Below are 20,934 nucleotides of genomic sequence, written 5' to 3' on the forward strand. Positions count from 1 at the left end.
CCTGTGTGATGACCATCAGGGGAAGACCAGAGACCTCTACCAGGGCCCCAGCCAGAAGCCCCTGTGCCTCTTCCAGACAGAACCCATCCTCCCCTCTCAAGGGTCCCTAATATGACCCCTTCCCCTGACCTTCTTGTCCCTGGTTCCTCCTCCTGCGCTCTTTTTGGCCTCCACCCCCTCATGTCACTACTTCCTCCCTCTCCTCACTCCTCCAGGAGCATCTCCAGGATCCAGGCCATCCCCCAGGGGAGCTGCTGCCCCTCCCCCCCTTCGACCCGATCTCAGGAACCGAGAATCCAGAGTGGGTTCTCTGGAGGAGGACCTGTTAGCCCTGGAAGCAGCAGCAGGAACAAGTGACAGGGACTCAGGGGTCAAGGTCCCATGAGGAGACTGAGGGCACCCAGTATGTGTGTGGGGTCCAGTGCGGACCTGGGAACCAGCTGTTACGGCCTGAATATCTGTTCCTCCCTGAGGCCAGGGTCCATGGTCATTCAGTGGGGACAAAGCACCTATGTCAGCGTGTATTTTGGGAGAAAATTCAGACTGGGGACCTGACACTGGATGGGGACCTCCCCTGTGTACACGGCCCTGTGCCCCTGCTGGGAGCCCAAGGAGACCCTGCGGAGGTCCCTGGAAAGAAGCCCCAAGGGCGCCCGTCTCCTGCCCTCAGCCCTGTGGCCACACGGGGGCGCTGCCGTGCTGCGGGTCTGCACCGCCAGGGGGAGCACTGCGCTGAGCGGAGTCAGGCCCAGATGGCTGACCTGCAGGCTGGGCGTCATGGGGGGGGAGGAGGGGCCTTCTGAGCAGCCCTGGGGGCAGGTGCAGGGGTGGGGCAGGAATCCGAGGAGAGGCGCGCTCTGGAGCCCTGCCCCGTGTCTGCGTTTCCATCTGTCCTCCCCACACCCCTCTCTCCAGCCCCTGGACGGCAAGCCCAGGAAAACCGAAGAGTAGATCCATGTTCCTCCTGGATGGTTCCCTCTCTGAGGGCTATTTCACAGAAGATACTCTTTTATCTCAGAACAGCTGGAGATTTACAGAGAAGTGACAAAGTTAGTGCAGAGTCCCTGTGTCCCCCACACTCAGTTGCTTTGTCGCTGACACCAGTCTCACCATCAGGTATTTGCCACAGCTAATGACACCATATTCATACGTTACTACTGATCTCCACGCTGGATTTGCTTTCACTGTTTTTTCTTCCAAGATCCCATCCAAGTTACCACATTGAGTCCCATCATGTCTCCTTCGGGCTCCTCTGGCTGTGACCGAGTCTCAGACTGTCCTTATTTTTCACGGCCCTGCCATGTTTGAGGAGATGGTTCAGGCTCATTGTGTGTGAGTCGGGCTGACTGAGGCTGTGGTTTGGGAAGACCACACCTGGACGGGCCACTCTCCACAAACACACCAAGAACATACATGGATGACTTGCTCGTCACGGATGAAGTTCACCTTCGCCACCTGGCTAAGGTCGTCTTACCCAGATGCTCCCTGTGAGGTTCCTTCTTTTGCTTTGTCCCTTTCCACAAAGTAGTCTGGAAGGAAGTCAGGATGTGCAGCCCACCGGCGAGGGCTGTTCTGCTGGGACAATTTACATGCAGGTTGTTGTGCAAACAAGAGTTCTCTAATGAGTTGGGTAAATACCTTACAGGGGGGTCAGCGGCTCGGGTGCTTAGTTTCTGACGTTATAAGAAACCGCTGACTGTCTCCCATAGTGACTGTGCTATTTTGTATTCCTGCTATTTGTGCCTGAGGCTTTCTGTGACTCCCTGTCCTGGTCAGCAGGTGACCCCGTCAGGGTTCGGACTGCCACCGTCTAACAGGTGTGTGATGGCAGATCACTGCTGCCATTTGCGTTTCCCTGCTGACTCCTGCTGCTGAGCATGTTTTCATACGTCCTTCATCATGAGTTTGTCTTCTGGGTGAGGTGCCTGCTTAGACTTTTGCTCACATTTTTAATGAGTTGTTTTCTTATTGTTGCTTTTCAATGAATTTTTTATGAATATTCTAAAACAAGTCCTTTATCACATATGTGATTTGCAAATATTTTCTACCAGTCTGTTACCTGAGCTAGTTTCCTGATATAACAGTAGACATTAGGGCACAGGTGTATTTTTCTGGCATGAGACATGACGAATGGCTGACTATGATGGATTTTGAGCAGAGAACTTGGGTGACTGGGGGATGAGGAGTAATGAGGCGACTTCCTTATTTTTGGATATTCTGAGTATGTATCCAGTGCTCTTCTATGTGCATGAATGTTTTAAAAAAATAAACTACTTTATGGGGCACCTGGGTGGCTCAGTCGTTAAGCGTCTGCCTTTGGCTCAGGGCGTGATCCCGGCGTTCTGGGATCGAGGCCCGCATCAGGCTCCTCCGCTGGGAGCCTGCTTCTTCCTTTCCCCCTCCCCCTGCTTGTGTTCCCTCTCTCGCTGGCTCTCTCTCTCTGTCAAATAAATAAATAAATAAAATCTTTAAATAAATAAATACATACATACATACATCCTGGTTGAAGCATTAAAAATTATCATCTTTACTAAATTATTCTCAAACCCCCATATTTAACATCTTATGACATGGGATGTATAGCACTTCTGCTACATCGCTAAGCCCCAAGGAAAATAACTGGTATGAACAAAACTGGCCTTCTTTTTTTTTAATGAAATGCCATTTTTGCTTGAAGGAATGAATGCCACAGAAACTTGGATTATTTAGACTAGGATATTTGGCAGACAGTTTCTTGAAAATGAACACAAACCTATCACTTCATGAAAATCAGCTCACATGTTACAGCTGACAGTACTTTCTGCCTTGATCAAATGTAAGCTCTCAAAAGAAAATCAGAATTTTGGAAAACTTGTGATCTACCAGAAGCTTGACAGCTTCTCAGTACCCACAAACTTTCTTGTTGGGATTGGGAGTAATATTGAAATAAACGTGAATTTTTGATAATTTGGCTCAATCTCATCAACACTGGAACATGTATATAACTTAGTGAAACAACACATCCCTTAAAAAAAAATCATGCATTAGTACAAGATCCACTCAGTGTGCAGGCTGGGCCTGTGGATTTTAATGTAACAGAGAAGGACACAGTCAATGATACTATTTCAGGTTCCACTTTGCAAGTAACCTTAGAGAAAGCACAACTTGTGTAGTTTGAATACAGTATCAAAGATGAATATCCAGAATTCTCTGAAAAGGTTATGAAACATAATATTCTCAATATTTGTACAAGGCTGTAAATTTTTTCATATACTTCAACCAAAATAACTCAATAAATGCAGAAACAAATCTGAACATTCAGGGGTCTTCTAATGAGACAGAGAAGAAAGAAAGAGACTTGCAAAAATGGAAAATGTAACAAAATCCACTCTTCTCACTACCCTGTTTATTTGGGGCACTAGTTATTTTTCATAAAAACAATATTTCTGTTTTCATGCCAGGGGTTATTAATATGATTCTAGACGAATTAATAAATGTTTGACCCTGTTTTATTCCTCCTACGGTAAATATTGATAGATACAACCCACATACACAAAAATACCCTTGGGGTCCTCAGTAATGTGAGACTGTACAGATACCCTGGGAACAAAATGAGAATCACTTACACAGCTCCTGAGCCACGACTCAGGGAGACAGTCACAGAGCGCGCTGTGCAGTAGGTGAAGGGTCGGGGTAAAGGCCCACGTCCCTGGGCCTGCCTCTCCGGGCCTCAGGACCCTAAGCGGTGTCTGGGGCGCGGAAGCGCGGTACTGGGGAGTCCCCATTTCCCTGGTTTCGCCTCTCGGTCTCACAACCTGCCTCAGTATCCAGCCTGGATACTCGTGACGCGACCCCAGGTCGCACTCTCATTGGTCATCGGGTTTTTGCAGAAGCCAATCAGCGGCACCGCGGATCCAGCTTCTAAAGTCCTTACCAGCCCTTTAGGACTCAGTTACTCCTCAAACCCTGAGGGTCTGGGCCATGGGCCCCCGAACCCTCCTCCTGTTGCTGTCGGGGGCCCTGGCCGTGACCGAGACCTGGGGGGGGGGGTGAGTGCGGGGGCGGGAAGAAAGGGCCTCTGCGGGGCGGGAGCGAGGGGACGGCCGGGCCGGGACCCCCGCGGAAGGGGCCTCTCCGCCGCCCCCGCCCCAGACCCCCAGCCGCCCCCGGCCCAGCCCCGGCCTGTGCTCCCCCGTCCCTCCCCGCCTCCGTCCTGCTCTCCCCTACTCGGTTCCCCCCCTCCCCCGCCCTCCCGGCCGCCTCCACCTGCGCCCCGGGCCCCGCGGCGGGAGGAGAGTCGGATGGGGTCTCAGCCCCTCTGCGCCCGCAGGCTTGCACTCCCTGCGGTATTTGGGCACCGCCGTGTCCCGACCCGGCCGCGGGGAGCCCCGGTACGTGGAAGTCGGCTACGTGCACTACACGTAGTTCGTGCGGTTCGACAGCGACGCAGCGAGTCCGGGGATGGAGCCGCGGGCGCCGCGGATGGAGCTGGAGGGGCCGGAGTATTGGGACCCGGAGACGCGGAGGTTCAAGCACAACGCACAAGCTTTCCAAGTGAGCCTGCAGACCCTGCGGGGCTACTACAACCAGAGCGAGGCCGGTGAGCGACGCGGCCCGGGTCCAGGTCACGACCCCCATCCCCACTGACCGGGCCGGGGGTCACCCCAACTATCCAGGTCCCAGCGCCACCCTGAGGCTGCGGGACCCACTCGCGCCCAGACCTGGGAAGAGCTCGCGGGAACTTTTAAGCGGGTCTACTTTGTGTTTGGACTTAGTGGCTCGCCAGTCGGGGCGGGGAGGGTTTTCGGGGCTGACTGCTGCGGCCGGGCTGCGGGGGCGGGGCCAGGGTCTCACACCTTCCAGTGGATGTCTGCCTGCGACCAGGGGCCTGATGGGCGCCTTCTCCGCGGGTATGAGCAGTTCGCCTACGACGGCGCGGATTACATCGTTCCGAACGACGACCTGCTCTCCTGGACCGCGGCGGACACCGCGGCGCAGATCGCCCGGCGCAAGTGGGAGGCGGCAGGTGAGGCTGAACACTACGGGAACTATCTGGACGGCGCGTGCGTGGAGTGGCTCCGCAGGCACCTGGAGAACGCGAAGGAGACGCTGCGGCGCGCAGGTACCGGGGTCACGCGGCCTTCCGGATCTCCTCTCCACTGGGCCTGGCTTCCCGCCAGGAAGGGAAAATGGATTCAGTGTCAGCACCGCCCCTCCCACGGATGGGGGGAGGGAGATCCACCTGGGTGTTCGTATTCCTAAGAGAGTTACTCACCCAGAGGGCCGATTTCTCTAAAGGGCAGTTGAGAAATCCAGTCTCTCCCGGGAGGGAGACCATCCCTGAAATAACCCATCAGCAGTACCATTTCACGCTGGCAGCCACCTCGTAAACCATGACCTAACCTCTCAAGTTCTTGTTCTCCATCCGAGAACATCTTTGGAGTTCTGACTCCAGGTTTTCTGACTCATTCACTCTGTCCCCAGTCAGGACCCTTAGTGTGCTCTCCCCCTTAGACCTGCAGCGTCCTACCCAACCAAGGCTCTGTCCCTGATTCTAGGACTTTTCAAGGAATTGGAGATCCTTTAGACTACACTGGTTTCTAGGTTTTTTGCTTCTTCCATCCAAACCACTGGCCCTGTCCATCCTCAGGATGGTCACATGACTGCTGTTTCAGTGCCCCATAGAGGTAAATCAAAGCGCGGATTTCCTGATTCTTCCTCAGAACCCCCCAACATACATGTGACCCGCCACCCCATCTCGGACCATGATGTCACCCTGAGATGCTGGGCTCTGGGCTTCTACCCTGCAGAGATCACCCTGACCTGGCAGCAGGATGGGGAGGACCTGACCCAGGCCACAGAGCTTGTGGAGATCAGGCCTTCGGGAGATGGCACCTTCCAGAAGTGGGCAGCTGTGGTGGTGCCTTCTGGGGAGGAGCAGAGATACACGTGCCACATGCAGCATGAGGGGCTGTCTGAGCCCCTCACCTAGAGACGGGGTAAGGAGGGTTTCAGTGTATAGTCTCTTCTCAGAGAAACCAGAGACCTTGTGGAGAATTTTGGCAAGATGAGGACTAAGGCTACAGGTCTGGGCCCCTCACCTTCCTTTCCCTTTCCAGAGCCGCTGCCTCAGCCCACCATCCTCATCCTCATCACGGGCATCATTGCTGTCCTGGTTCTTGTGGTCCCTGTGGTGACTGGAGCTGTGATCTGGAGGAAGAAGCGCTCAGGTAGGGAACAGAGAGGGGGGATCTGAGTTTTCTTGTCCCACTGGTGGGTTTCCTAGGTAGGAGATCATCGTGCCTTGTTACTGGGAAGTACCGTCCTCACACGTGGCCTTGCACATTCTGGAGCTGATCACCAACACTCAGTGTAGCAAACACTTGTGAAAATGAAGGACACATTTTCATCCTGGTAATTCTGGTGATGGAGACTTGATTCCCAACTGTCACAGGACAGAGAGGAAGGTCCCTGCTGAGGACAGACCTCCAGCAAGTCAGGTGCCCCAATGACCCCACATCTCTTTCTTCATGTTTCCTGATCCTGTCCTGGGTCTTCAGTCACAATGCTGGAAACTTCATTTTGGACCAGGACTAGGAGTTTCCTCTAGGATCTCATGGCCCAGCCCTGTCCCAGGCCTCTAACATGATACTTTCTTCCCATGGGCTGAAAAGGACCAGGTGAGAGGTGATGTCTCATTGTGGTATTGATCTGCATTTCCCTGATGATGAGTGATGTTGAGCATCTTTTCACGTGTCTCTTGGCCATCTGGACGTCTTCTGGAAACATGTCTGTTCATGTCTCCTGTTCGTTTTTTAATTGGAATATTTGTTTTTTCTTTGTTTAATTGTATAAGTTCTTTGTAATTTTAGATAGTAACCCTTTATGAGATATGGTATTTGCAGATGTCTTCTCCTGTTCTGTGGGCTCCTCCTTCGCTGTGCTGGAACTTTTTATTTTGATCTATCCAGTCCAACAGTTTATTTTTGTTTTCGTTTTCCTTGCCTCGGGAGTCATACTGAGAAAAATGTGGCTGTGCTTGATGTCTGAGAAATTACTGCCTGAGTTCTATTCTAGAATTTTTATGGTTTCAGGTCTCACGTTTAAGTCTTTAATCTATTTTGAATTCATTTTTGTGTATGGTTTAAGGAGATGGTCCGGTTTCATTTTTTGCATGTTGCTGTCCAGTTTTCTGAACATCATTTTTGAATAAACAGCCTTTTTTTTCCATTGCATATTCTTTCCTGCTTTCTCAAAGACAAATTAATCATATACCTGTGAGTTTACTCTGGGATTTTCTACTCTGTCCCGTTGATCTATGTATGTATTTTTATGCCAGTACCATACTGTTGATGACTACAGCTTTGTAATATAACTTGAAGTCTGGAATGTGATGCCTCCAGGTTTGCTTTTCTTTTTCAAGGTTGCTTTGGCTATTCAGTCTTTCTGGTTCCATACGAATTTTAGGATTGCATCAATATGTAGGTTGGTTTTGGGTGGTGTAAACATCTTAACAATACTGTTCTTCCAGTCCACGAGCATGGATTGTCTCCCACTTGTTTGTGTCAGCTTCAGTGTTTCCTAGTTTCCGAGTATAGGCTTTTTACCTCTTTGGTTGGGTTTATTCCTGGGTACTTTATTATTTTTTGATGCAATTTTTAAATACCTGCTCATACCACTTGCCCACATGCCTGGCCCTCACCAGGCTCTCCTCTCTCAGGAGCTCCTCCCATGGGGCCCTTCAAGTCAGCAGCCCTCCTCCCTGCTCTCAAGACATGCCCCCTCCTCTCCTGTCAGCCTATAATTAAGTTCTTTCAGGGCACGCAGTCCCCCATTCCCAGACCCTCAGCAGTGGTCTCCCCTGCTGTCTCTTGCTGTCCCCTCTCCGCCACTGACCAGAAAACTGCTCCAGGTCCAACTGCCCAGATCCTTTGGTTCCTTGACCCAAGTGGGCCTCACTCCCGACACCTAGTCCCCAAACTGGTTGTTTCTGTCACTTTCCCTACAGCCAGCCTTCTCCCAGCCTGCCTGTCCTGTGCTGGATGCCCCCCCAACCCTTTTTGGGGGTCTGAACTGCCCCCCCTCCAGTACCAACCCAACCATGCAGATCCTTCTCCAAGGAGTTGACCATGGTGTTTTGATTCTATTTTCTCTTTCATCCCCCTTCTTTCTAATATAAACTACCCTTGGACTCCCTGCCCTGCTGCTCTGAAACCCCTGCCTACTGCTTCTCCCCAGGGGACACTGGCAGGTTCAGCACATCCCCACCTGGGGACTCTGTGCCACTCTTCCCCTTGGGCCTAGGCCCACACCTTGCAGTCCCCCAGGGGCACTGGCCCACCCTAAGCTCCCTTGTGCCTACCATCACCCCCCACAGCCCTTCTGTCTCAGGGCCCCGCCCTCCCTTGGCCCTGTCCCCTCTCTGATCAGCCTTCACCACAGGCAGCAGCCCCGGCTCTCCACCCCACCGTAACCTGCCTGTGCACCACAGCGCGTCCGGACGTGGATTAATCAACATCAGGCCCCCCACTACCCCTCCCTCCCTGCTGAAAGACCTCTCCTTCACCATGGCCTTCTTGCCCCTCCCTTGGTCCCTGCAGGCCAGACTCTCCCCTTGACCTCCTCACCTTCACCTACCCACAGGAGCCCGTGTGTCCCTCTCCTGGATCCTGTCCTACGTGTCTGCCCAGCTCCGCGCCTCCTGCCACTCCTTCTTCCCTTTCTTTCCTGCCCCTTTCCTCTCTTCCTGCATTGGAAAGCCTCCTTCCTGTCCCTTGTACACGTGCATTTTCTGCATGTTCAATACTTCAAGCAGCTCAGGACAGCTGAGCTTTTCTGAGAAACATAAGACATGCAGTTACTTCCAGGAGTCAGTTTCATCTGTGGTCTCCTCCCTGCCCAGGAGCCCACGGTCTCTGTTGTAACCTCACGGTGGTGTCCCAGGATGAATCTGTGCATCAGAGAATTTTCACTGAAAGACACTTGGATGGTCAGGCCTTCCTGCACCATGACAACAAGAAAGATGTGGCAGAGTCACCGGGACTAGGGGCAGAAGCAATATTGGGACCTGAGATGTGGAGGACAGAGACCGAGGACTTGAGAGACACCAAGAAGGAACTCAGAATGAGTCTGGCAGACATCCTGGCCCTGCCGAGAAGAGGTGAGAGTGGGGTCAGAGCAAGAGGGATGGGAGACCTTTCCCAGGGAAGCTCAGGGCAGAGAGCAGGGACCTGTCTCTTTTCCTGGATTTGCCTGGGGGCAGGGGTGAGGACTGAGGGTCTATGGACTTCAGCCTACATGGACCATTACTGAGCCAGCACAGGGAAGACGTGGAGGAGAGCAGGCCAGAGTTTGTCACTGGGGCAGGAAGGCAGAGGGACACAGGACAGGAGAAGTCACTGATGGATGGTGGCCGGCTTGCATTCCCTCCAGGAGATCTGGGACTGGGAGATCCAAGAAAACAACAGCTCCAGGGTCTTCAGGCACTTCCACTGTGATGGGGATATCTTCCTCTCCTGTGACTTGAATACCCATGGATGGACAGGTCCCTGGTCCTCCACACCAACCTCGGTTGTGGAAATCAAGAAGCCTGGGATATAGATGGCTCTCAAAGCCAGGATTCCTCAGCCCATGTGCAAGGAGAGCTTTGTGGAAGCAGCAGAAATATCTGGAGTCCTGGATGGGCTTCTTGGGCAAAAAAGGTTCAGCCCTGGGGCAGAGGCCTTCTTCTCCCCCAGACCTGTTGAGCCTCCCCCATAACCCTGTCCAAGGAAACCCTCCCTGTCCTATGGGATGCACATATGTTCTGTTGGCACTTCGTATTGTGATCTGCCTGTCCTTTTAAAACCTCTGGGTAAAGGATAGAGATACCAAGCATGTGGGGACAGAAGCGAATCCTCCCAGGGCTGCCTGGGAGGCTCAGTTGGCTGAATCCAACTCTTGATTGTAGCTCAGGTCATGATCTCAGGGTTGTGAGATTGAGCCCCACGAGGGGCTCTGCTCCGCAGAGTCTGCTTGGGATTCCCTCTCTCTCCCTCCCAGTGCCCCTCCCTACTCATGCACTTTCTAAATAAATAAATAAATAAAATTTAAAAACAAAACACCAACAACCACCGATCTGAATCCTGTCAGTGTCAATACTCCAGGGAGACAGGGGACACTCCTAGAGAAAACTGAACCAGGGAACGGGGACGTCAGGTAGGAGAGCAGCCCTCTTCTCTCTGTCTCCCTTAGAGGGGAGCAGGTCTCAGCCATGTGCCTCACTGGCTCTGTGCTTTCTCCCCAGTTCCCCCAACAGTGAGTGTGGCCTTCAGCCAGGCCTTGGAGGGCATGGCCAGCCTAATATGCTGGGATTTCCAGTTCTCTCCGGGGAATAGCTCCCTGACCAGGCTTCAGGATGAGGAAGCCCTGAGCCAGGATGCCCAGCAGTTGAAGGGAGTCCTGCCTGGTGGGAATGGGACCTACTGGCATGGGGGAGGCCATAAGGATTCCCCAGGGGGAGGAGCAGAGGTTCACTGGCTACATGGAAGCCATAGGGAGCCACACCGCACACCCTGTGCTCGCGTGAGCCTGGGGTGACTGTGGAGGGGGTTCTGACTCTGGTCGGGTCAGGAGCCTGGGTGGGGACCAGAGAGAAAGCCCGTGGTCGTGGGGAGCCCAGGTTAATACAACCCTTCTCCTGGAAAGGCCCTAGCACACCAGCGTGGACGACCGCCATCTGACTGCCGCTGCTGCTGTTGCTTTTCTTACTGTCATCGTGTGTGTCCTTTCTCCAAGAACAAGACATCACCAGCAGCTGCGGGATCCCAGGGGAGAAAGCCGGGCAGTGGGTGGGATGGGAGGGGCTCTCCTGGGACATGGGGCCCCTCATGTCTCCCTCTGCAGAGATCGGAGGGGATGACAAGCTTCTGTAACAGGAGCTGGAAGTCGGAGTGCTGAGAAGGGCTGGGAGCCATGTGTGCGTCTACACCCTTAGCCCTGCTCAAAGCCAGGGTCGCTGGGGCCCTTGAATGGTGAGCATGGCCTCTCTCTGCGCTGGGTGAGGATTGGGCAGTTGGGGCTGGAGCTCCCTGCTCTGAGCTTGTCCCTCCCTCTCTCTACTCTCAAGCTCAGCAGGGCTCCTCCAGGGGTGTTTCCATGTGGGAGGTGGTGGAGAGGTGGTGGCAGGGACAATCTCAGGGTGCAGAGCGTGGACAGACAGCCTCAGGGTTGGGGTCTCAAGAATCCCCTACCCCTCATTTATAAGAAGGTTGCAGTAGGTGCTGCCTGCATTGCCTGGTGGAGCCCCTGCTAGGATCGGGGCAGGAAGGCGCTGGCAGCCTCAGCCAAGCACACCTGGGAAAGATCTGTGATTCCAGGTACAAGTGTGCCAAGAAGGAGCAGGGAAGGCCAAGTGCAGCCTGGGCACCTGAGCTGGGGATGAGGGTGGAGGGCAAGACCAGGCCGCTGCAAACATGGGGTGGGGTTCCTGAGTCAGGTCAAGTACAGACCCCGTTAGAGCCCACTTTTTCTACACTGGGCCTATGGGTCCCCTGAGCTTTCTGATGTGCTTTCTGGTTAGGAGCTGCTGGCTCAGGGCTAGGGGAGGGAGGAGGCTGAGCTGCAGGTGGGGTCAGTGCCTAAGTCAAGCGTGGCCAACAAGCAGACAACAGCCCTGGTGCACAGGTGCTTGTGCAGGTGGGGATCCAGACAGCGATGGAGAGAAGGTGCTGTGTTTGTGACCACCGCCTGGCCTGGAGGAAGAGGTAACAGATACCTGTCTTTCAGGGATGTCCTGTGCTCCGTGGGTAGATGGGTTGGGACTTGAGAGGAGGGAAGGCATTGAGTTTCTGCTCCAGGGTGTTGTCCTGGGATCCTGAGCATCCTGGGATCATCCTGGGATCGAGCCCTGCATTGGGCTCCCTGCTCATTGGGGACTCTGCTTCTCCCTCCCCCTGCTCTTGTGCTCTCACTTGTGCTCTCCCTCTCTCTCCCCTTCTCAAATAAACAAATAAATAAATAAAATATTTTTAAAATAAATCAATTAAAATAAAGTCTTCGAAAAAAAAGAAAATGCCAGGGCACCTGGGTGGCTCAGTCAGTTGGGCAGCTGTCTTCAGCTCAGGTCATGGTCCTGGGGTCCTGGGATCGAGCCCCACATCAGGCTTCCTGCTCAGTGGGGAGCCTGCTTCTCCCTCTCCCTCTGCTGTTCCCCCTGCTTGTGCTCTCTCTCTCAAATAAAATCTTTTTTATTTTTTTAATTTTTTTTTTAAGATTTTATTTTTATTTATTTGACAGCGAGAGAGGGAACACAAGCAGCGGGAGGGGGAGTGGGAGAGGAAGAAGCAGGCTCCCAGCAGGGAGCCTGATGCAGGGCTCGATCCCAGGACCCTGGGATCACGCCCTGAGCTGAAGGCAGATGTTTAATGACTGAGCCACCCAGGCACCCCAATAAAATCTTTTTTTAAAAAAAATAAGTAAAGGGGCGCCTGGGTGGTGCAGTCATTAGGTATCTGCCTTCGGCTCAGGGTGTGATCCTGGCATTCTTCCTGCCTTCTTCCTGGCTTCTTCCTCTCCCACTCCCCCTGCTTGTGTTCCCTCTCTCGCTGGCTGTCTCTCTCTGTCAAATAAATAAATAAAATATTTAAAAAAATAAAAAAATAAGTAAAAATTTAAAAATTTAAACAAAGAAAATGTAGAAAAATGGCAAAAAGCACCTCTTAAAAAATAACTATAGAGTGATAAATCATTAAATATTTAAAATATTACCATATAAAATACTCACTTAATAAAAAGTAATCAGGGGCGCCTGGGTGGCACAGTGGTTAAGCGTCTGCCTCCGGCTCAGGGCGTGATCCCGGCGTTGTGGGATCGAGCCCCACATCAGGCTCCTCCGCTACGAGCCTGCTTCTTCCTCTCCCACTCCCCCTGCTTGTGTTCCCTCTCTCACTGGCTGTCTCTATCTCTGTTGAATAAATAAATAAAATCTTTAAAAAAAAAATAAAATAAAATAAAAAATTAATAAAAAGTAATCAGTAAAAAAGGAATGAGTGGAAACATGGAAAACAAAAAAACAAGAAGTATAATGACATCATAAATCCACCTGCATCAATATTAACATTACATGTAAATGGTTTAAATAAATCATTCAAAGTGCAGACTGTTGGCCTGAAAACAAAACAAGGTCCAACTATGCTGTCTGCAGTAGACACATTCGAAATTCAACTACAGATAGATTAAAATTAAAGGGAGGGAGGTGCCTGGGTGGCTCAGTCAAGTGACTGCTTTTGGCACAGGTCATGATCCCGGGGTCCTAAGATCGAGCCCCGAGTTGGCTCCCTGCTCAGCAAGGAGCCTGCTTCTCCCTCTCTCTCTGTCCCTTTCTTCTCTGCTCCCCCACTTGTGCTCTTTCTCAAATAAATAAATTAAATCTTCAAAAAAAATTAAAGGGATAGAAAAATTTATGTCAGGCAAACAACCATAAGAAAAGCTGGAGTGAGGGGCGCCTGGGTCGTGCAGTTGGTTAAGCATGTGACTCTTGGTTTCTGATCAGGTTGTGATCTCAGGGTTGTGAGATCCAGCCCCACCTCAGGCTCCACGCTCAATGCAGAGTCTGCTTAAGATGCTCTCTCCCTCTCCCTCGGACTCTCCCCACCCTCTCTTTCTCTCTCCCTCTCAAATAATTCTTAAAAAAGCAAGCAAGCAAGCAGGCAAGCTGGGGTAGATATACTCATTAGACAAAAGGAGATTTAAAAACGCTAGTAGGGGTGCCTGGGTGGCGCAGTCGTTAAGCGTCTGCCTTCGGCTCAGGGCATGATCCCAGAGTCCTGGGATCGAGCCCCACATCAGGCTCCTCTGAGAACCTGCTTCTTCCTCTCCCACTCCCCCTGCTTGTGTTCCCTCTCTCGCTGGCTGTCTCTGTCAAATAAATAAATAAAATCTTTTAAATAAATAAATGAATAAATAAATAAATGAATAAAAACACTAGTAAAGATGAACAGTGTCATTTTATAATGGTAAAAGAGTCAAATCAGCAGAAAGATGAAACAATTATAAATTTATATTCACCTAATGACTCAGCACCAAATACATGAAAGCAAACCTGACAGAAATTGAGAGAGTAATAGACAATACGACAATAATAGTCAGGCACTGCAATATATCACTTTCAATAATGAATAGAACAACTATGCAGAGATCAATAAACATAAAAAAGACTTGAACCATACTATAAAACAACAGTGTAAGTCTGACATTTATAGACCGCTCCACCCATCAACAGAATATACATTCTTTTCAAATGCACCTGGAGCTTTCCTGAGGATAAACCATATGCTAGGCCATAAAACAAACCTCCGTGAATTTTAAAGGGTAAAAATAATACAAAATGTGTTCTCTTATCATAGTGGTATGATACTAGGAATCAATCAATAACTCAAAGAAATTTGGAAAACTCACAAAGATGCAGAATGTGACAACAGGGGCGCCTGGGTGGCTCAGTCGTTAAGCGTCTGCCTTCGGCTCAGGGCGTGATCCCAGAGTCCTGGGATCGAGCCCCACATCAGGCTCCTCCGCTGGGAGCCTGCTTCTTCTTCTCCCACTCCTCCTGCTTGTATGCCCTCTCTCACTGGCTGTCTCTCTGTGTCAAATAAATAAATAAAATCTTAAAAAAAAAACACAAAAGATATTCGATCATTAAAAAAAAAAAAAGAAAAAAAAAAGAATTTAACAACAGACTTCCACATAATCAAAGGGTCAAAAAGATATCAAAATGGAAATCAGAAAATACTTTGAGATGAACAAAAATGAAGACAGAGCACACCAAAACCTAGAGGATATTACTAGAGCAGTGCTGAGAGGCAAATATATAGCCTTAAATGCCTATATTAAAAACGAAACATCTCAGGGGCACCTGGGGGGCTCAGTCGGTTAAGTGTCTGACTCTTGATTTTGGTTCAGGTCATGATCTCAGGGTTGCAAGATTGAGCCCCGCGTTGCACTCAGTACTGAGCATGGAGCCTGCTTAAGATTCTCCCTTTCCCTCTGCCCCTCCTCCCACCAACATGCTTGCGTGCATCCGCACACACATGTGCATGCTCCCTCGCTCTCGCTAAAAAAGAAAAAGAAATATCTCAAATCAATTACCCTAACTTCTACATTAAGTCAAAGAAAAAAGAGGAACAAATTAAACCAAAAGCAAGCAAAGGAAGGAAAAAGTAAAAAGCTGAATGGAAATTAATGAAATAGAGAAAAGAATAAAATAACAATATATAAAACTAAATTACATGTGATCCTTTGAAAGATCAACAAAACAGACAAATCTTCAACTAGATTCACAAACAAACAAACAAACCCCAGAAAGAGAAAAAAGACTCAAATTACTAGGATCAGCAATGAAAGAGGGGATATTATGACTGACCATACAGAAATAAAGGGAATTATATGAGATTGCGATGAACAATTACATGCCAAAATATTAATTTACTTAGATAAAATAGACAAATTCGTAGGAAGGCACAAACTACTAAAGCTGACTCAGAAGAAAAAAACAACTTGAATATATCTATAACAAGGTAGAAGATTGAGTCAATTGTCAAAAACTATTCAGCAAAAATACCCAGAAGTGGAATTACCAGTAGTTCTATTTTAATTTTTCGAGGAATTTCCATATTGTTTTCCGTGGCGGCTGCACCAATTTACATTCCCGCTAATAATGCATGGGGGGGTCCCTTCTCTCCACATCATCGCCAACACTTGTGATTTCTTGTCCTTTTTTTTTTCTAAAGATTTTTATTTATTTGACAGAGAGAGACACAGCGAGAGAGGGAACACAAGCAGGCGGAGTGGGAGAGGAAGAAGCTGACTTCCCACTGAGCAGGGAGCCCGATGTGGGGCTGGATGCGGGGCTGGATGTGGGGCTCAATGCAGGGCTCGACGAGGGGCTCCATCCCAGGACTCTGGGATCATGATCTGAGCTGAAAGCAGACGCTTAACAACTGAGCCAGCCAGGCGCCCCACTTGTCCTTTTTTTAAAGCAAACTCTACACCCAACATGGGGCTCAAACTTACAACCCTGAGATCAAGAGTGGCATGCTCTACCCACTGAGCCCGCCAGGTGCCGCTCTTGTCTTTTTGGTACTAGCTATTCTGATTGGAATGAGGTGCATCTCAAAGTGGTTTTGATTTGCATTTCGATGGGTAAGGAAACGTGAATACAAATGGTTAAGTGCAACCTGCACGCGTGCTTGGTGGACTCTGACCAAGAGTCCCAAAACCTCATAAAAGAGACAACAGGTGAGCTGCATTTGAGTATGAGTAGAAACCCAAAGGACACCTGGCACGAGTGAACATGGCTCAGAATCCAGGACGTGAGTGTCTTTGCCTGGGCCAGGCCTGGGTTCAGACTAAGCTGACTGAGGCGCCAGGTGCTTCCTGGTTAAGAAAGTGTCCTGACTTCTGACCATTCAGAAGGTACAGCTACTACGTGTTGAAACAGAGCAAAGCCTGATTTTTTCTGAAAAGCAAAATCCTGCTGGAGGACTTGTTAAAAAACAGAGTGCTGGGCCCTCACCCCTGGAGTTTCTCATTCTGTAGGTCCTGGGTAGGGCCTGAAATTTGCATTTCTCACAAGTTCCCAGGTGTTGCCAATGCAGCTGGTCCCAGGTCCACACCTTGAGAACCTAAGCCAGTCTGGTTTGGTTTCTAGTATCAGAAGGGGTCCGGAAAAGGACTATGAGGCAGACCATAACTGGCGCCTCCTGGAACCCTGCTCCTACCGCAGTGATCCAGTGTCTGATTGCCTTGGGTTCCAGGAATGGCAGACACCCAGGTAGGGACCAGGTGTGGAGGTCTAAGAGAGGGATCCAGAAGCAGGGCTTTACACACAGCACCCGGGGCTACCTGTGACTCCAGCAGACTGGCTCCTGCCCCCTCAGGCCCTTCCCACCCCTCCCCACATTGACCTCCAGGCCTTGCTTTACTATACACCTCGGTGTTGGGACCTACGATGCAACCAGAGGAACGCTGAGCATACTTTCCGATCCAAAGATAGGGTAACATAGCCTGACAATTTTTTTTTCATAACCTGACAATTATAAGCCAACTAACAGGGATAACAGAACGGGCTAATAATGATTGTTTGGTATTTTGGCAAATGACTTCCTAAGATGTCCTAGACTAGAGCCACCAAAGTGATTTATTTTTGAATCATCAGGTCTTTGAACCCACATGGACACTAGAGGGAGTCCTGAGATTTATAAAGCTACAAGGATTGTGTCTAACCATCAAAAAAGTCTTACAGATTGGGCTTTCCTGCTTAAACCAAGATTTGGTTGATTTCCTTGACCAAACAAATTGCATTTATTGAGTAATTATGCCCTTATTTTACCTTTGATGATGATAGACAAATGAATGATAGACAAATACATAAAGAAAGATAAAGCATTTTTTTAGATAATGTCTAAATTTTAATTTAATTTAATTTTTTATTATTAACATATCATGTATTATTTGTTTCAGGGGTACAGGTCTGTGATTCATCAGTCTTACACAACACCCAGCGCTCACCACAACACATACCCTCCCCAATGTCCATCTCCCAGTCATCCCACCCCTCCCACTCCCCTCCACTCCAGCAACCCTCAGTTTGTTTCCTGAGATTGAGAGTCCCTTATGGTTTGTCTCCCTCTCTGGTTTCATCTTGTTTCATTTTTTCCTCTTTTCCCCTATGATCATCTACCTTGTTTCTCAAATTCCACATATCAGTGAGATCATATGATAATTGTCTTTCTCTGACTTATATTGCTTAGCATAATACCCTCTAGTTCCAGCCACATCATTGCAAATGGCAAGATTTCATTTTTTGATGACTGCATAATATTCCATTGTGTATATATATATATATATATATATATATATATATATATACCACTTCTTTATCCATTCATCTGTTGATGGATATCTGGGCCCTTTCCATAGTTTGGCTATTGTGGACATTGCTGCTATAAACATTGGGGTACAGGTGCCCCTTCAGATCACTACATTTGTATCTTTGGAGTAAATACCCAGTAGTGGGTCATAGGGTAACTCTATTTACAACTTTTTGAGGAACCTCCATCCTGTTTTCCAGAGTGGCTGCACCAGCTTGCATTCCCACCAACAGTGTAGGAGGAGCCTTTCTCCCCATCCTCGCCAACATCTGTTGTTTCCTGACTTGTTAATTTTAGCGATTCTGACAGGTGCGAGGTGATATCTCAATGTGGTTTTGATTTGTATTTCCCTGATGCTGAGTGATGTTGAGGATTTGTTCGTGTGTCCGTTGGCCATTTGGATGTCTTCTTTGGAGAAATGTCTGTTTATGTCTTCTGCCCATTTATCGATTGGATTATTTGTTCCTCGGGTGTTGAGTTTGATAAGTTCTTTATAGCTTTTGGTACTAGCCCTTTATCTGATATGTCATTTGCAAATATCTTCTCCTACTCTGTTGGACTTTGAACCCACATGGACACTATAGGGAGTCCTGAGATTTATAAAGCTACAAGGATTGTGTCTAACTAACAAAAAAGATTGGGCTTTCCTGCTTAAACCAAGATTTTTTGGATTTCCTTGACCAAACAAATTGCATTTATTGAGTAACTATGCCCTTATTTTACCTTTTAATGAATGATAGACAAATATATAAAGATAAAGTATTTAAAAAAGAAAATAACATGCTGAGTTAAAACAGTAGTAAACATCCTTATTCAAGGACTGATAGAATTTTCAGACAATTTTTTATCTTAATGAAGGTAAAGGAATTATTCCTGTCATATTTTTTCATTTTTTTATTTTGAGTTTTTCAATTTCATTTGTTTTATCTCCTTTGTAATTATTATTTGTTTTATATTTTTTGTTTTTATTTTTGTTTTATGTTTTGATTTAGTTCAAAATTCAAAAGCTTCAAAAAGATGAGAAGTCTCTCTCTCACCCCTGTCCCATCCCTGACAGGCAACCACTGATATTAGTTTCTTGCTTATTTTTCCAAAAACATGTTATGCCTATGCAAGCAAACATTAATTAATATAATAAGGTCTAATACATATATTGCCCCTTTTACACAAACTTTGACATATGCTTCCCCACACCTTGCTTTTTTAGACTTAACCATGTACCATGGATACCCTCCCATAAGGATGTATTAAGAGCTTCCTGTGTCTTTTTATTTTTTATTTTAAAGTTTTATTTATTTATTTGATAGAGAGAGAGAGCAGAGGCGAGGGGCGGAGGGGGAGGGAGAAAGGAACTCAAGCAGACTCGCCGCCCAGCGGGCAGCCCTACCGGGGGCTGGATCTCATGAGCGTTAGACCTGAGCCAAAACCTAGAGTTTGATGGGGGACTGAATCCGCCGGCCAGGTGCCTGGGTCTTATTTTTGATGGTACTCCATTGCATAGATACACAATGCTTCTCTCTCTTTTAAGATTTTATTTATGTATTTGACAGACAGAAAGAGAGAGAGGGCGCGCACAAGCAGAGGGAGCAGCGGAGGGAGAAGCAGGCGCCCTGATGCAGGGCTCCATCCCGGGACCCTGGGATCACGTCCTGAGGTGAAGGCAGACGCTTAACAGAGCCCCCCAGACGCCCCAATACGCAATCCTTAACCAGTTCCCTGACGATAGATCGTTTGTGTCTTTTTTCTTTTTAAAACAGATGCTGCAATGTATAATTTTAAATCTTACAGGTATGCAAGTATATTTTTGGACACATTCCTAGAAGTGGGACTGCTGGGTGTATACTTTTTTTTTTTTTTTAAGATTTATTTATTTATTTAAGAGAGAGTGCTCTTGCATAAGTGTGTGGGGGTGGGGGGGACAGATGGAAGGAATCTTCAAGCAGACTCCCGGTTGAGGGCAGGATTCCTTGCCCCATGAGATTACAACCTGAGCGAAACCAAGAGTCCAAATGAGCCACTCAGGTGCCCTATGCTTTTTTTAACGATTTAATTTATTTATTTGAGAGAGAGAGCATGCAAACTTATAACCCTGAGATCAAGAGGTGCCGGATCCACTGACTAAGCCAGCCAGGCACCCCTGGGTGTAAACATTTTTTTAATTTGGACAGAAATTGCCATATTGCCCTTCAGAAAAACATGACCAGTTTGCAATTCCACCTGCAAGATGTTGGAGTACCTGTTCGGGTATGCTGTTTTTTAAACTATGAAAATACGTGGATACATGTTTGGAGTATAGATGTGTATAGATGATATTTGAAATCCTGGGACTATGTGAAACTAGAGTGATTAAGAGGCAGTAAAAACAGCAAGCACCCCAGATACAGTTTTTAAACACGCCAGTATTTAGAGGAAAGAGAGTCAGCAAAGGGAGTCAAAGAAAACTAGAACTGTATAATGGCACATAGGCTTTAAAGCTGGGGGCGGGGGCGGCTAGAGCAGAACTCTAAAATAATATAATCACTTCAGAGAACAATTTAGCATCATGTGGTAGAGATGTGCAGTAATTCCACTCCTGTAACATATCCTGGGGGAACTCACACAAGGAACCGAAGGGAGAAGCCCCAGAACATTCATTACAGAAAAAAACTAAAGGTTAATGGAGGGGGCAAATTGTAGCATATTCATACCATGGATCTCTTCTCGCATTATATATGAGACATATTTATCTTGATCTCAGAGTTGTAAGTTTGAGCACCGCATTGAGCATGGAGTTTATTTTCTTTTATTTTTATTTTTTAGAGATTTTATTTATGGGGTGCCTGCGGGTGGCTCATTCAGTTCAGCGTCTGCCTTTGGCTCACACCATGATTCCAGAGTCCTGGGATCGAGTCCCCACATCAGGCTCCTTGCTCAGCAGGGAGCCTGCTTTCACGCTCCCTGATAAATAAACAAATTAAATCTTTAAAAATAAGAATAATAAATAGATAAAATCTTTTAAAAATAAAAAATAAAATAAAGATTTTATTTATTTATTTGAGAGAGAGAGCTC

At 48.3% G+C, this 20,934-nt stretch overlaps 1 protein-coding gene across 1 annotated transcript; it reads left to right on the forward strand.

Annotated features, from left to right (window-relative positions):
• Positions 1–4,314: 4,314 nt before the first annotated feature.
• LOC123794133 (uncharacterized) lies at positions 4,315–9,749 on the forward strand. The gene is made up of 5 exons (XM_087857917.1): positions 4,315–4,533; positions 4,900–5,101; positions 6,099–6,209; positions 8,882–9,139; positions 9,412–9,749. Exons 1-5 carry the CDS (start codon positions 4,441–4,443, stop codon positions 9,474–9,476), a joined length of 729 nt encoding a protein of 242 aa, XP_087714043.1. The 5' UTR covers positions 4,315–4,440; the 3' UTR covers positions 9,477–9,749.
• Positions 9,750–20,934: the final 11,185 nt, after the last annotated feature.

This window comes from Ursus americanus, chromosome 32, assembly GCF_024610735.1.
Source record: "Ursus americanus isolate L20-20 chromosome 32, mUrsAme1.1.p, whole genome shotgun sequence".
Lineage (NCBI taxonomy): Eukaryota > Metazoa > Chordata > Mammalia > Carnivora > Ursidae > Ursus > Ursus americanus.